This window comes from Pseudonaja textilis, chromosome 2 (genome assembly GCF_049901715.1).
Source record: "Pseudonaja textilis isolate UNSWEBS1 chromosome 2, rPseTex1.2, whole genome shotgun sequence".
Classification (NCBI taxonomy): domain Eukaryota; kingdom Metazoa; phylum Chordata; class Lepidosauria; order Squamata; family Elapidae; genus Pseudonaja; species Pseudonaja textilis.
The window spans coordinates 18,103,502-18,117,517 of NC_141991.1; the positions used below are offsets into that span (position 1 = coordinate 18,103,502).

The 14,016-nt window shown below is 41.9% G+C and overlaps 1 protein-coding gene across 3 annotated transcripts in view; it reads left to right on the forward strand.

Moving 5' to 3' along the window:
* Positions 1-14,016, forward strand: part of DDR1 (discoidin domain receptor tyrosine kinase 1) — a 76,924-nt gene that overhangs the window by 33,898 nt on the left and 29,010 nt on the right. For all 3 annotated transcript variants that reach the window (XM_026720433.2, XM_026720432.2, XM_087923384.1), the window contains 5 exons: positions 1-125; positions 7,071-7,173; positions 10,070-10,298; positions 11,371-11,518; positions 12,520-12,622. In XM_026720433.2, coding sequence (XP_026576218.2) covers positions 50-125; positions 7,071-7,173; positions 10,070-10,298; positions 11,371-11,518; positions 12,520-12,622 — 659 coding nt within the window. In that variant the 5' untranslated portion in view covers positions 1-49. The remainder of the gene's footprint in view (positions 126-7,070; positions 7,174-10,069; positions 10,299-11,370; positions 11,519-12,519; positions 12,623-14,016) is intronic.

Here is a 14,016-nt window from a genome sequence, read left to right on the forward strand (position 1 = left end):
GCATGAAAGTTCAGCGATCGATGTAACCAGACCACCGGTCGAAGGCAGGATGGGACCTGGCATGCTTTGGTTTTTGCTGCTGGTCTCTGTGGGGACGTCGGAGTTGGAAGAGCACTTTGATCCAGGTAAGAAGCAGGAGCCGAGAGAGAAAAGGGCAGAGGTTCAAAACAGCTGGCTGGTGTCAGGATTCAACTCTGTTTTCAGTTGTAGGTGAAGCAGGTGGATTAAATTCCCCCAAATCCACATATTCTGGATTACCAGAAGAACCCTTTGTGCTATACAAATACTGCACAATTTGGGGAAAGGATGAACTTGTCAAATCTGGGAAGTTAGGAGGAGAAGCCCTATACAAAACATTTGCTAGGCCAATACTTGAATACAGCTCATCAGTCTGGAACCCGCACTACATATCGGATATTAATACAGTCGAGAAAGTCCAGAAATATTTCACGAGAAAAGTTCTTCACTCCTCTACTAATAGCAGAATACCTTATGCCATCAAACTTGAAATTTTAGACCTAGACAACCTAGAACTACGCCGCCTTCGGTCCGACCTAAGTGTAGTACATAAAGTTATCTATTGCAATGTCCTACCCATCAATGAATACGTCAGCTTCAACCACAACAATGCAAGAGCACACAATAGATACAAACTCAAGGTAAACCGCACCAAACTTGATTGCAGGAAATATGACTTCAGCAACAGAGTGGTCAATATCTGGAATACTCTACCTGACCCTGTGGTTTCTTCCCCAAACCCCAAAAACTGTAACCTTAAAACTATCCACTATTGACCTCACCCCTTTCCTAAGAGGTCTTTAGCGGGCGTGAATAAGTGCACCAATGTGCCTACCATCCCTGTCCTATTGTTTCTTTTTATTCGTATCCATTTCATGTATTCATAACCATGCTTACACTTATACCTGTTATCTAATACTTGCTTGAAAAACGAACAAACAAATAAATAGAATTTAACAGGAAAAAAAACCCTTCCCTCATAGGTGGGATAAAATAGGAGGAGGGAGAGCTTTTCGTAGATTTTCACGGATACAGGTATGCAGGTCTTGGTTTGTTTGTATCTTTTCCTGTGCAAGATTGAGAGTATCTTGGCGACGTTTTGACAAGGTCCCACTCGCCATCTTCAAGCTGGTGCTTTCAGCTTCGCACAAGCACAAAGCCGAAAGCACCAGCCTGAAGATGGCGAGTGGGACCTCGTCAAAACGTCGCCAAGATACTCTCAATCTTACACAGGAAAAGACCCGAACACACACACACACACATATATATACATACATACACATATGCATACATAACAAACGTATACACATGTGAGATATATATATGTATGTATATACATAGACACATGCGAGATGTATATGTATATGTGTGTTATGTGTATACGTATATGTATATGTGCGTTATGTATTTATATATATGTGTGTATAGGTGTGTGTATGTATGTATATATACTGTATATATACACACACATACACACATGTATATATACACGTGTGTGTATACACACACACATACACACATATACACACACATACACACATAAATACACACATATGCACACACACATACACATAAATTTCCCCTCATTTGCTGAGATCGCACTACCATTAAATGAATTACGAAAAACGGGGGGAGGAGACAACCGACCAAGTCATGTTTAATTCATTTATATACATACATATGCATACATATGCATATACACCCACACATACATGTATATATACACATACACACACACATATGGTACAGATATCTATATCACTGTCCCTTTTGAATACGTAGCAGAAAGAAGAAACAAGTTCACAAGGTTGATGCTGTAGGGAAGAAAACTGTGACTGAATCTGGATGTTCTGCTTCCGATACCACAAAGCCCCCCCTCCTCCCAGAAGGTGAACAAGGAAAAAACAGGTCATGAAGAGGACGTGTGGCACGAAGGCTGTGCCTGGAGACAACTGACGCAACCTCCTTGCTGAAGCTAAGATGGACTGATAGAGGACCGATGTCTGGAGAAGAGACCCCAGGAATGTTCATGGAACAGTCTGGCCTTGGAACAGGTTGCCCTTCTTGAATGTTCCGGAAGCCTCGGGATGGCCTGTTCCCTGCTTGGAGTACATTCCGTGGGGGGATGCTTGTCAAGCCCCTGGAAGATGACCTCCAGCCTATTAAAAGTGCCACGAAGGGGGAAGAGAAACGAGGTGCCAATCGGGCCGTTTGCTTTTCCCATAAACATTCCGTGGGACGCACTGAAGTGATGTTGTGGCCTGATATGTCAAGTGGAAACAAAGTGGTCAGTTGATCTCGGTCCAGAGCTCCTCCTGTCTGGAATAGTTCACATTCCTCTGAGATATTTTTGGGAGTGGAGGGATATTATTTTCTCAGGCTGACAAGTAGTGACAAAGCATCTACCACAGAAGCACAGGAGGGCTTAGAATCCCGTTCCCAATCTTAGAGGCAGAACCCTCTGTAGTCCCAAGTGCAGGCGGTCCTCAGCTTACGACCACAATTCAGCCCAACATTTATGTTGCTTATGTACCTTATGATTCCTTGTGTGTCCAATCACATTTGGCCAATAAAGAATTCTATTCTATTCTATTCTATTCTATTCTATTCTATTCTATTCTATTCTATTCTATTCTATTCTATTCTATTCTATTCCATTCCATTCCATTCCATTCCATTCCATTCCATTCCATTCTATTTTCCATTCCATTCCATTCTATTTTCTATTCTATTCTACTCTATTTTCCATTCCATTCCATTCTATTTTCTATTCTATTCTACTCTATTTTCTATTCTATTCTATTCTATTCTATTCTATTCTATTCTATTCTATTCTATTCTATTCTATTCTATTCTATTCCATTCCATTCCATTCCATTCCATTCCATTCCATTCTATTCCATTCTATTCTATTCTATTCTATTCTATTCTATTCCATTCCATTCCATTCCATTCCATTCCATTCCATTCCATTCCATTCCATTCCATTCCATTCCATTCCATTCCATTCCATTCCATTCTATTCTATTCTATTCTATTCTATTCTATTCTATTCTATTCTATTCCATTCCATTCCATTCCATTCCATTCTATTTTCTATTCCATTCCATTCCATTCTCTATTCTATTCTATTCCACTCCACTCCATTCTAAATGAGAAATTTGTTAAGGGAGATTTGCCCCATTTTATGACTTTCTTTGCCACATTTGTTGGGCGAATCACTGCCGCTGTTAAATTAGTAGCATGGTTGTTAAGTGAATCTTGTTTCCCCACTGACTCTTCTGACTTTGTCGGAAGGTCGCAAAAGGGGAATCCCATACCCTGAGACACTGCAACCGTCCTAAATTTGAGTCAGTTGTCAAACATCTGAAGGTAAATCACGTGACCCTGGGGGATGTTGCAACGGTTGTAAAGTCTGAAAAATGATCATAAGCCACTTTCCCCCCCCCCCAGTGCCGTTGTAACTTGGAATGGTCATTAAGTGAACTGTTGTAAGTCGAGGACTACTTGCAATCAAAGAACTAAAGAGAAATTTCCCAACAGTGAAAACAATGAACCCGTGGAATGGCTTGCCTTCAGACGCTGTGGGTGCTTCATCACTGGAAGCCTTTGAGATTGGACAGCCAGTTGTCTGAAGTAGTATAGGGTTTCCTGCTTGAGCAGCGGGGCTGGACTAGAAGACCTCCAAGGTCCCTTCCAACTCTACTATTCTGTATCCTGTCTCTGTTGGAGAAGAAAGTCAACAGGGTAAGAAGCCCATTGGAAGACTGGAAACAGGACTTTCAATTCTTCTCTGGGCAAATGTCCTACCAGTCAATGACTACTTCAGCTTCAACCGCAACAATACAAGAGCACACAACAGATACAAACTCAAGGTTAACCGCTCCAAACGTGACTGCAGAAAGTACGACTTCAGCAACAGAGTGGTCAATGCCTGGAAAGCACCACCTGACTCTGTTGTTACATCCTCTAACCCCCCCACTCCTTTAACCTTAAAACTAACCACTGTTGACCTCACCCCATTCCTAAGAGGTCTGTAAAGGTCCGTGCATAAGTGCACCATCGTGCCTCCCATCCCTGTCCTATTGTCTCCATTTATTCGTGCCTATTTCCTACATTCTTACTCATGTTTATACTTATGCCTATTATCTTGTAAGCGATTGACAAATCAAACAAATCAAATCAAATAAATACATTCATCTTAGTTGTTACGATTAATGCATCGTAAACAAGAATGGTCAATCTCCCTTATAAAGGCTGTGCAAGCCAATGGCTGTGTCTATATCTCGAAGAGAGCTAAGTACATCAGCGAATAATATATTTGACAACAGAACCTCAGTTTTCCTTCGGTATTGAATGCTATCAACAGACAATTTCGATTTCATTCTAGGGTCACCCTGTGTGTGTATGTGTGTATGTTTTTTAATTCCTCAGGTGCTTTTCCGAACAATTTACCTTTTGAGCTGAATTCCAAAAAGCTTCCAGCATTTGATACAGGAGGGGAATCTTGAAAGAATCCAATTTAACTTCTGAGTCATGTCGTTGTTTATTGAATCAATTAAATTATCTTTTGGATTTGTTTTATTTCGATTTCGATTTCTGTTGAAATTCACTCAATTGGTGGCCTCTCTCTTCTTGTACGTGAAATTAGAGCGCCTCCTAGTGAAAAATAAAAGAAACAGCAGAATCTTGGAAAGGAATCAGTTAGGAGGCTGACTCCCTCTGACTCTCTGCTTGTGGGTTAATACAATGCCAGACATGTAAAGCAAAATATACTTTAAAAAATACAATGCCAGATAGATGTCCCGTCTAACTTCCCTTTGAATGTGATCAAAATTCAGACATTTGGTAATTGACTCATATTTATGACGGTTGCAGTGTGCAGCGGGGACATATGATCCCCTTTTGAGACCTTCTGACAATCAAAGTCAATGGGCAGATCACTTTCACCTAACAACCGCCTTACAAATTTACCAACTGCAGTGATTCACTTAACGACTGTGGCAAGAAAAGTCGTAAAGTGGAGCAAAACTGTTTCACTTAGCAGCAGCAATTTTGGGCTCAATTGTATTTGTGAGTTGAGGAGTCACTTCATAAGTCGCCTTGCTTAGCAACTGAAGTTGTAGTATCAATTGTGGTTCAGGACTACCTGGAATGTTTTTCAGCCTTGGCAACTTCTTAGTCCAAGACTGATCAAGAAATGCTTCTTGGTAATATTAGCTTGGCTTTAAACAGAAGCAGAACAGAATAACAGAATTGGAAGGGACCTTGGAGGTCTTCTAGTCCAACCCCCTGCTCAGACAGGAAACCCCATTACCATTTAATATAAATGGTTGCCCAATCTCTTCTTAAAAACCTCCAATGTTCAGCATCTACAACTTCTGGAGGCAAGTTGTTCCACTGATTAATTGTTCCAACTATCAGGAAATTTCTCCTTAGTTCTAAGTTGCTTCTCTCCTTGATTAGTTTCCACCCATTGCTTCTTGTCCTGCCCTCAGGGGCTTTGGAGAACAGCTTGACTTCCTTTTCTTTGTGGCATCCCCTTATTTGAACACTACTATCATGTCACCCCTAGTCCTTCTTTTCATTAAACTAGACATACCCAGTTCCAGCAACCATTCTTCATATGTTTTAGCCTCCAGTCCCCTAATCCTCTTGGTTGCTCTTCTCTGCACTCTTTCTAGAGTCTCAACATCTTTTTCACATCGTGGCGACCACAACTGGATGCAGTATTCCAAGTGTGGCCTTACCAAGGCATTATAATGTGGTGTTAACACTTCACATGATCTTGATTCTATCACTGCTTATGCAGCCTAGAACTGTTTTGGCTTTTGTTTTGGCAGCTACAGCACCGGCTGACTCATATTTAAGTGATTGTCCTCTAGAACTCCAACATCCCTCTCACAGTTACATACTATTGAGCCAGATATCAACTTATTTTATACTTGTGCATTTGAGGTTTTTTTTGCCTAAATGCAACAAATGAATAACAGCCAACAGATGCCGTTAGTTTTATTGACCTTCTTCTGGTCTTATTCATTGCAATAAGTCATAGTTGAACCAATAACATACCTGGTTCCTATGCTGGTAGTCTTCAACTTATCACCATTCATTTAGCAACTGTCTGAAGTTACAACGGTACTGAATAAAGTGACTTAGGACTGGTCCTCATACTTACAACCATCACAGCATCCCCATGGTCACGTGATAAAAATTTGAGTACTTGGCAACCATATTTACTGTGTGTCATGCCCCTGTTGGAGTCTGACTCCGAGGGAGAGATGGAACGGCTGACAGGGAGTGGTAGTGTGGCTCCAGTTGTGGAGGAAACTGGGGAAGGGCACAGGCTGGATGGGCATTCAGAGGAAGACCCAGGCCCATCTTCTCTTCATCCTAAGGCACGCAGGGAGGAGTGGATAAGGGAGAAACATGAGTGGTGTGGTGTACGGGGGAGGAAAGGGCCCCGATCCCCTTCATGAGTTGCAGCTGGGAGGACTGTTTAAAAGGACAAACTGCTCATGGCAAAATTGCTGGAAGCAAAGCGTCTTGTCGAAGCTTATCTGGGTTTTGACTTCCTCTCAACTGTGGTTGCTTTGTTATCTGGTGGAAGTCTGCAATTTATCATCCTGGCCTGCTGTGTAAATGACTTCAGTGTGGTTTGTGTTGGTTTTTTTATTTCTAATTATCTTTACTTTGGATTCGAACTGCATATACTCCCTCCGTAGACTGTTTTCTTTAAGAGTTTGATATCCAGCCAAGGATAATTGGACAACATTAGAGGCATTCAAGAGAATTTATTCTATTTTTGTGACTTTGTTATTTTTGTGTCACGCCCCGGGTCATCACGCTGGAGTCATGTGGTTGCCGTTTCCAACCATCCCAGCTGGCTTCCAACAAGCAAAGTCAATTCACTTAATAATTGCCTTGATTAGTAGTGGAAATTCTAATCTTAATTGTTGCCCTAAATCAAGGATTATCTACAGGTGTGTATCTGGGGACTGCATTCACTAACAGAGAGTATTTTTTAGCCTTTCACGTTTTCCCTTCAACAGCTAAGTGTCGGTATGCGCTCGGCATGCAGGATCGCGCCATTCCAGATGAAGCGCTCTCAGCCTCGAGTTCATGGCATGATTCAACAGCGGCAAAACACAGCAGGTGAGGAAGCTATCTGCTGCTTAATTTGCACGACGTAACCGATTCACACATTTGTTTATTGATGCATACTTTCTCAGAGCTCCGTCTGTTAAGTGGAAAGTTCTGGAAAATCCCGTTCGTCATGTACACACATTCAAATGTACCATATCGTATGGATTAGGAACTGGGCCCTTATTTACATTTAAAACATTAAGTTAGATTGGTGCCCAGTATAAAAATATCTGTAGTTTGAATCATTTGCGTAATGGCTCTTAAGGTACTTACCTGCTGTTGTAATCTGTTTCCTTAAAATTGATAGATATTAGTAGCTGGATAGAAGTCTTACAATTTCTCATATATAGTTTCTAGGCCAGATTAGTTTTTATTTATGAAAGCATCTTAAAGTATCTGTTGTGGGAATCAATTTATAAAGGAAAACCACAACGTTCCTTGACATGACAAGGAATCAACAAAGCTTTTCTTTTTCTTTTTTTTTATCAGTGATCTATCAGATTTGCAGATTGGGGAGAACTAGCTAATATCAATAGTATCCATAACAATCCACAGGAATGTTAATATGTCTGCTTGCACATTGGGGTGCCATTGGGCGAAAGACACAATGATGTAAATTACAGAAGTGTTATTTATTTATTTTAAAAGTATATATACAACTTATTCTCAGTGACCCTGGAGGCTTTCAGAAGGAAGACCCCAAATACAAAATCTAATAGCATCCCCCACCCCCAGTAACAACAATGAAACAAACCATATTGATTGACTCTGTATTCTCCTGAGATCTCCAAGCTGGCTGGATAAACCATATCAAAAATGTGGGGGCCAGTCTTATTTCTACAGGGATGATGTTCCACAAGGAGGGAGCCACCACAAAGAAGGCCCTTTATTTTTGGTCTCACTATGGACCTCCTAAAGAGAGAGTGGACTACATCAGGGGTTGCCAATCTTTTGGACCTCAGGGACCACCAAACTCATAATTTTAAATCCCGGGGACCACTAATATGAATTTTGACTGACAGTGGCTTGCTAACGTTGGTGAAAGGGGGAGAGAGAGAAAGAGAGAGGGAGATCTGATCTAACCTCTCTCTCTCCTTCCCTCCCTCTCTCTCACACACACACAAACAAACACACAGAGGCAGGGGTGGGATTCAAATTTCTTAACAACCAGTTCTGTGGGCGTGACCTAATTTGTGGGTGTTGTGGCTTGGTGGTCATGTGACTGCTTGGGCATGGCTTGTATGTAAATATTATAAATATTTATGTAAATATTCAATTTTTTTATAAAAAAGAGCAGCTTTTACCCAAAAGCAGGTAAAGCAGGCAGGCAGACTGAGTTGCTTACAGAAGTATCGATTCACTCAGAGATCTATCTTTCTGCCATCGGCTACCTGAGTCTGTCACATAAAATTTGCTAGTAAGCAATGTCATAAAATTTGCTAGCAAGCAAACTCACAGAATTAACTCACAACACACCATGTATGTAAATATTGAATTTTTTATTTTTTTAAAAAAGCAACTTTTACCCAAAATCAGGCAAAGCAGGCAGGCAGATTGAGTTGCTCACAGAATCACAGATTCATTCAGAGATCTATCTTTCTGCCATTGGCTACCTGAGTCAGCACTGAATAATAGAAGCTTCAGTCCTAAGGAAGGTTAAGCAGAGCCGAAGATGTAAAAATTAGCTAGAAAGCAAGAAATCCAACAATTTCCTGCTTTCTAGCTAATCTAAATCTCCCGGCACAGCAGAACAGCTGATGGTCGGGGGGAAAAAAAAGGAAAAATAACTTGGCAGGCAAGTTTGCCAGGTAAGGAGTGAGTGGGCGGGGAAGGTTCCCATGGGCCATGTGGGCGGCGCAGCCTTGTGTTCCTGCGCAGCCTGGATTAATTGCTCTGGGGGTGACATTGCGGACCATCAAAATTTTCTCACGGCCCACCAGTGGGCTACAGCCCACCAGTTGGTGACCACTGGTCTACATCATACCCTGCCTCCCCACTCTGGTGGGTCAGGTAGATGTAACTGGGAAAAGATAGTCCTTCAAGCAGTTCAGATTGTTTTAAGATATCCAGGCCAAGCAAGAAGTAATACCATTTGTGTAATAATGTCATGATGTGTGAGCCGGTATTCCCCAGAGGCTCATGTCGAACACTCTTAAAAAACCCAAAACAAAATTCAAAATGAACTGGATGTATTAAAGAAGAAGTCTGCCCTCCCCGCTTTAAAAACATCTCCCCATTCCTTAGGGTAGTGCAGTGTGTCTCAACCTTGGCAACTTTCGGACGTGTGGACTTCAGCTCCCAGAATTCCCCAGCCAGGCTGCCCCCTTCCAATGCTACATAATTCTGGGAGCTGAACTTAAAAGTTGTCAAGGTTGAGAAACCCTGAGTTAATGTGTACGGTAATTGCATCCCTCCTTTAAATCAGAGATGGGTTAAGTCGTGTGTGTAGGTGTGCATTTCATTGTGAAGCCATGGGTGGATGGATAGATGGATGGATGTTGGACAAACAAGCAGGTTGAAAACAGAACGAAGGTTTTTGGAAAATAAACCCAAATGCAGAGATAATAGGATGGGGAGCTATCTGCCCTGGGCTGAGACATGTGAAAAAAATCTTGATGTCAAACTGCGATCGAACTAAAATAAGGCACCAGATTAGAAACCAGGAGACATGAGTTCTAGTCCTGCCTCAGGCATGAAAGTCGCCTGGGTGACTTTGGGCCAGTCACTCTCTCTCAGACCAATTCACCTCACAAGGTTGTTGTTGTGAGGGGTAAATAGGAGAAGGAACGAGTCATCTGTATCTTTGCTACTTTGAGGTATTTACAAAAATAATAAAGATAGGATAAAAAAATGAGCTCTGTGATACGGGCAGTCCGAAGGGCTTATCTCACTTCTTGTTGTCCAGGCTGGGCCTGAGTGAGGGCGATGGAGCTTGGTGCCCTGCAGGACCCGTCTACCCCAATGATGCAGAGTACCTGGAGATAGACCTGCGCCAGCTGCATTTCCTAACCTTGGTGGGGACGCAGGGACGCCACGCAGGTGGCCATGGCAAGGAATTTGCTCGCTCTTATCGGCTCCATTACAAGCGGGATGGCCATCACTGGATGTCTTGGCGTGACCGGTGGGGCAATGAGGTAAATAGGGAGAATTGTAACTTCTTCTCTGATGGTGGGATAACATGGAAACAGGTCATTTTGTCTAATCCACTGTTTCTCAACCTTGGCACCTTTAAGATGTGTTGACTTCAACTCCCAGAATTCCCCAAGCAGTATGGCTGGCTAGGGAATTCTGGGAATTAAAATCCATACATCTTAAAGTTGCCAAGGTTGTGTAGAGATAGTCTTCGACGTTTCTTTAGTGACTGTTCAAAGTTATAACTGTCAGGGCTCTGGCAGTTACCTCCATTTAAATCATGAGTCTCGAGCTGAACTTCCAAAACTTCAAAAGGATTTATTAGAAGTTAACATGTCCGGCACTGCCTGGGTGTAGCCGACTCTGAGACACCTCATTCATTGTTACCCTTGACCCTGGCTTTCCCGCACCCGCTGGGTGTACCATAATTCATATTCTCCAATGGGACACATCCATAGCCAAGAGTCATCAGTCTTGCTCTCCAATTAGAATTTTGCATGGCAGAAACTTCAGTCACCTAGTCGCTATCTTTGAAAATATTTATGGAACGCAAGCTGCTCACTGCTCCCCCCTCCCTTTCTGTTGGCAACTCTAAAAAGACCATAGAAATATTTTATGAGTTGACAATAACAGCATTGGAAAAAGCGACTTGTGGCTGCTTTTCACATTTATGACTATCCAGCATCCCCATGCTCACATGATCAAAACTCAGACACTGGGCAACTGGCTCATAGTTATCATGGTTACAATGTCCTGGAGTTATGCAATCGCCTTTTGCAACTTCCTGACAAGGAAAAGTCAATGGGGGAAGCCAGATTTAGTTAACAACCGTGTTACTAATTTTAACAACTGCAATGATTCATTTAACAACTGTGGCAAAAAAAGGTTGTAAGTTGGGGCCAAACTCACTTAACAAGTGTCTTGCTTAGCAATGGAAGTTTCGGGCTCAATTGTGCTCGTAAATCGAGGACTGCCTGTAACCACTGCTCTAATCACTAGATCAGGCAAGGTTGATTTGTTAGACCCTACTCAACTCCTCTTTCATTTCCTTCTTCACTCCTCCTTTTCTCTTAGGTGATTTCAGGCAATGAAAACACCAATGAGGTGGTGTTGAAGGATCTAGGACCTCCTATCATTGCCCGGTACATCCGTTTCTACCCCCGTTCAGACCGTGTCATGAGTGTCTGCTTGCGAGTGGAACTCTATGGCTGTGTCTGGAAAGGTGAGTAAAGCGGTGTTTGCATTGTTTGAAAGTACAGTGTGTTTTAGCAGTTTTTTCAGGCTAGGTGCAGAGAATAGAAAATAGAATAGAATTAGAATTAGAATTAGAATAGAACAGAACAGAACAGAACAGAACAGAACAGAATAGAATAGAATAGAATAGAATAGAATAGAATAGAATAACTTTATTGTCATTTTGAATGTACACTAAGCAGCAAAAATTAAAATGAAATTTTGTTGCATACAGCTCTCAAAGGGTCACCACTATATATATACACTATATAAACACTATATATGTATATACACTATATAAACGTGACTAAATAAAGAAATACAAAATTATGCATGTACCCACATATATTATATGACATGGAGAAACAACACAGTCTAGCTTGGATGTATACATGTACATGGAACAAAAGCGAATCTTGTGGGTTTACCAGGTGGATGGCATAGGGAACAAAGCTGTTACAAAATCTGGAAGTCCTGCTAGAAATATTTTGAAACCTCATCTCAGAGGAGAAGCAACAGAAACAGACCGTAAAGTGGGTGTGTGGGGTCTCTAACAATGCTTTGAGCTCTAAGTATCTGTTATCCAGAATAACAGGAAGTGAGCTTCCTAAAATCTTCTCGGCTGTCCTTACCACTCTCTGTATGGATTTTCTATCTGAGGCACTGCTGCCTGGTCATGACTTTTTAAATATACTTTTCTGGGTTCACATCATGTACCACATTAATCCGTCTCTCTAAACATGCTATACTCAATTGAAACACATTATATCAGGGGTCCCCAATCCTCAGTCCATGGACCAGCACTGGTCTGTGTCATGACAGCAACCACGTAAACAAGCAAAGCCCCATTTACAGGATGTAGGCAGCACACAAAACCACACCCCCTCTAGTCCGTGAAAAACCTCTCTCCACAGGACCCATCTGAGACGTGCATCTTAACAGTATAACAAGCTGGAAACTTACCTCTGAATGCCTTGTGTCCTTCCACAGATGGCCTTCAATCCTATACAGCCCCTTTAGGTCAGGTGATGCCTTTGGCCCCGGAACTGGTCTACCTTAACGACTCCACGTACGACGGGTCCAGTGTCAGCAAGTGAGTGAGTAAGAGGCTCCTGAGTGGCTTTCAAGCATAGTGCCTAGGATTGAATTGGATATTTGTTATTCAACATTTTCATTCTCTGTTGGCTTGCAAGTGTCAGCCTTGGGAGCCATATTTTACTTGGAAGCTTCAAGGCTGCCACATTTAGTGCCTGGGAAATTGGGAGGGGGGATTTCTTAGAGAGGTGGAAGATTAGACTCCACAACATTCTTTCTCAGAAAGTCAAGGACATGTTGCCCTGCACCTGGGGAGGAGTGTCTGGAGGAATATCTTCAGTAGGCATAACATTTTGATCGGACCGTGTGATGGACTGGGGGGTGCAGGGGATGGATCTTTGATTTCTCTTTTGGGAAGGGAAAACCCGGAACTCTCCTATTCGGGTTTTCCCAGATGTGCCAATATGACAACTTTAATAAAATGGAACTTTGAGGATATGCTTGTCTCGGAGTTTATTGGTTTGGAGTTTGTTGGAATGCTGACAGCAAGATCGTGTCAGGTCGATCCTTCTGGTGTTCTTCAGTCATATGTAACTACAGGCTTCTAGAATTTTGGACGTTCCAGCAGCTAAGGTTTTGGAGAGTTTTAATCTTTGGCTGGGGAAATCTGGATTAGCATTCATACCCAAAGTGTAAAGGAAGATGTATTTTTAAAATTTATTTTGTAAGAGATTTGATGCTGCTTCAGTCAAAGCTAACCTAAGTAACTCACTTAGGAACAAACCAAAAATAGGTATAAATATCCACAGTTCAAGTCCGTTAGTAAGTTAGTAGACTTACTAACTTCCAATGGGCAGCCTCTACATCTCAGGTACCTATGTTATTACTATTTCAGCATCTGAAATACTTATCTAAACCAAATTTTCTGCATGTTCCTAATACCAACGGAAGAGAATATCTGGGGCTCAGAGTTGAACTGTGGGGTCCTTGGTGAACTCTGAGGTGGATTGTTTGCTTGCAGACAGTTCATTATCCAACTAGGTAACACTGATGGTGTTACCTAGTTGGGTAAATGAAATGTCTGCAAGAAAGCAAGCAAGCTCAGAGAGCACCAAGGACCCCATGTTCCTAAATAGGAATGAAGATGCTGATCTTATTTCTAGGGAGAATGGATTACAGAAGAGGTAAGCTCTGTTCAAGAACGTTCATTTCTGGATCCCAACTTGTTATACATTGTAGAGTGTGGACATTCTTAGCTCAGTTACCGCATGGGGTACTTAGGCATATGTTTAAGTGCTGCTGCTGTACTGCATTATGTAGCGGAATTTCATATGTAGAATTTAAAGAAACCCATTCTTCACAGAAGGCCATAAAAGCAATGGAACTAGAGCTGTTTTGAGGGGTCCTAGACTTTCTTTTCCTCATCCTGTTTTCCCTCTTTTTGTTTGGGAT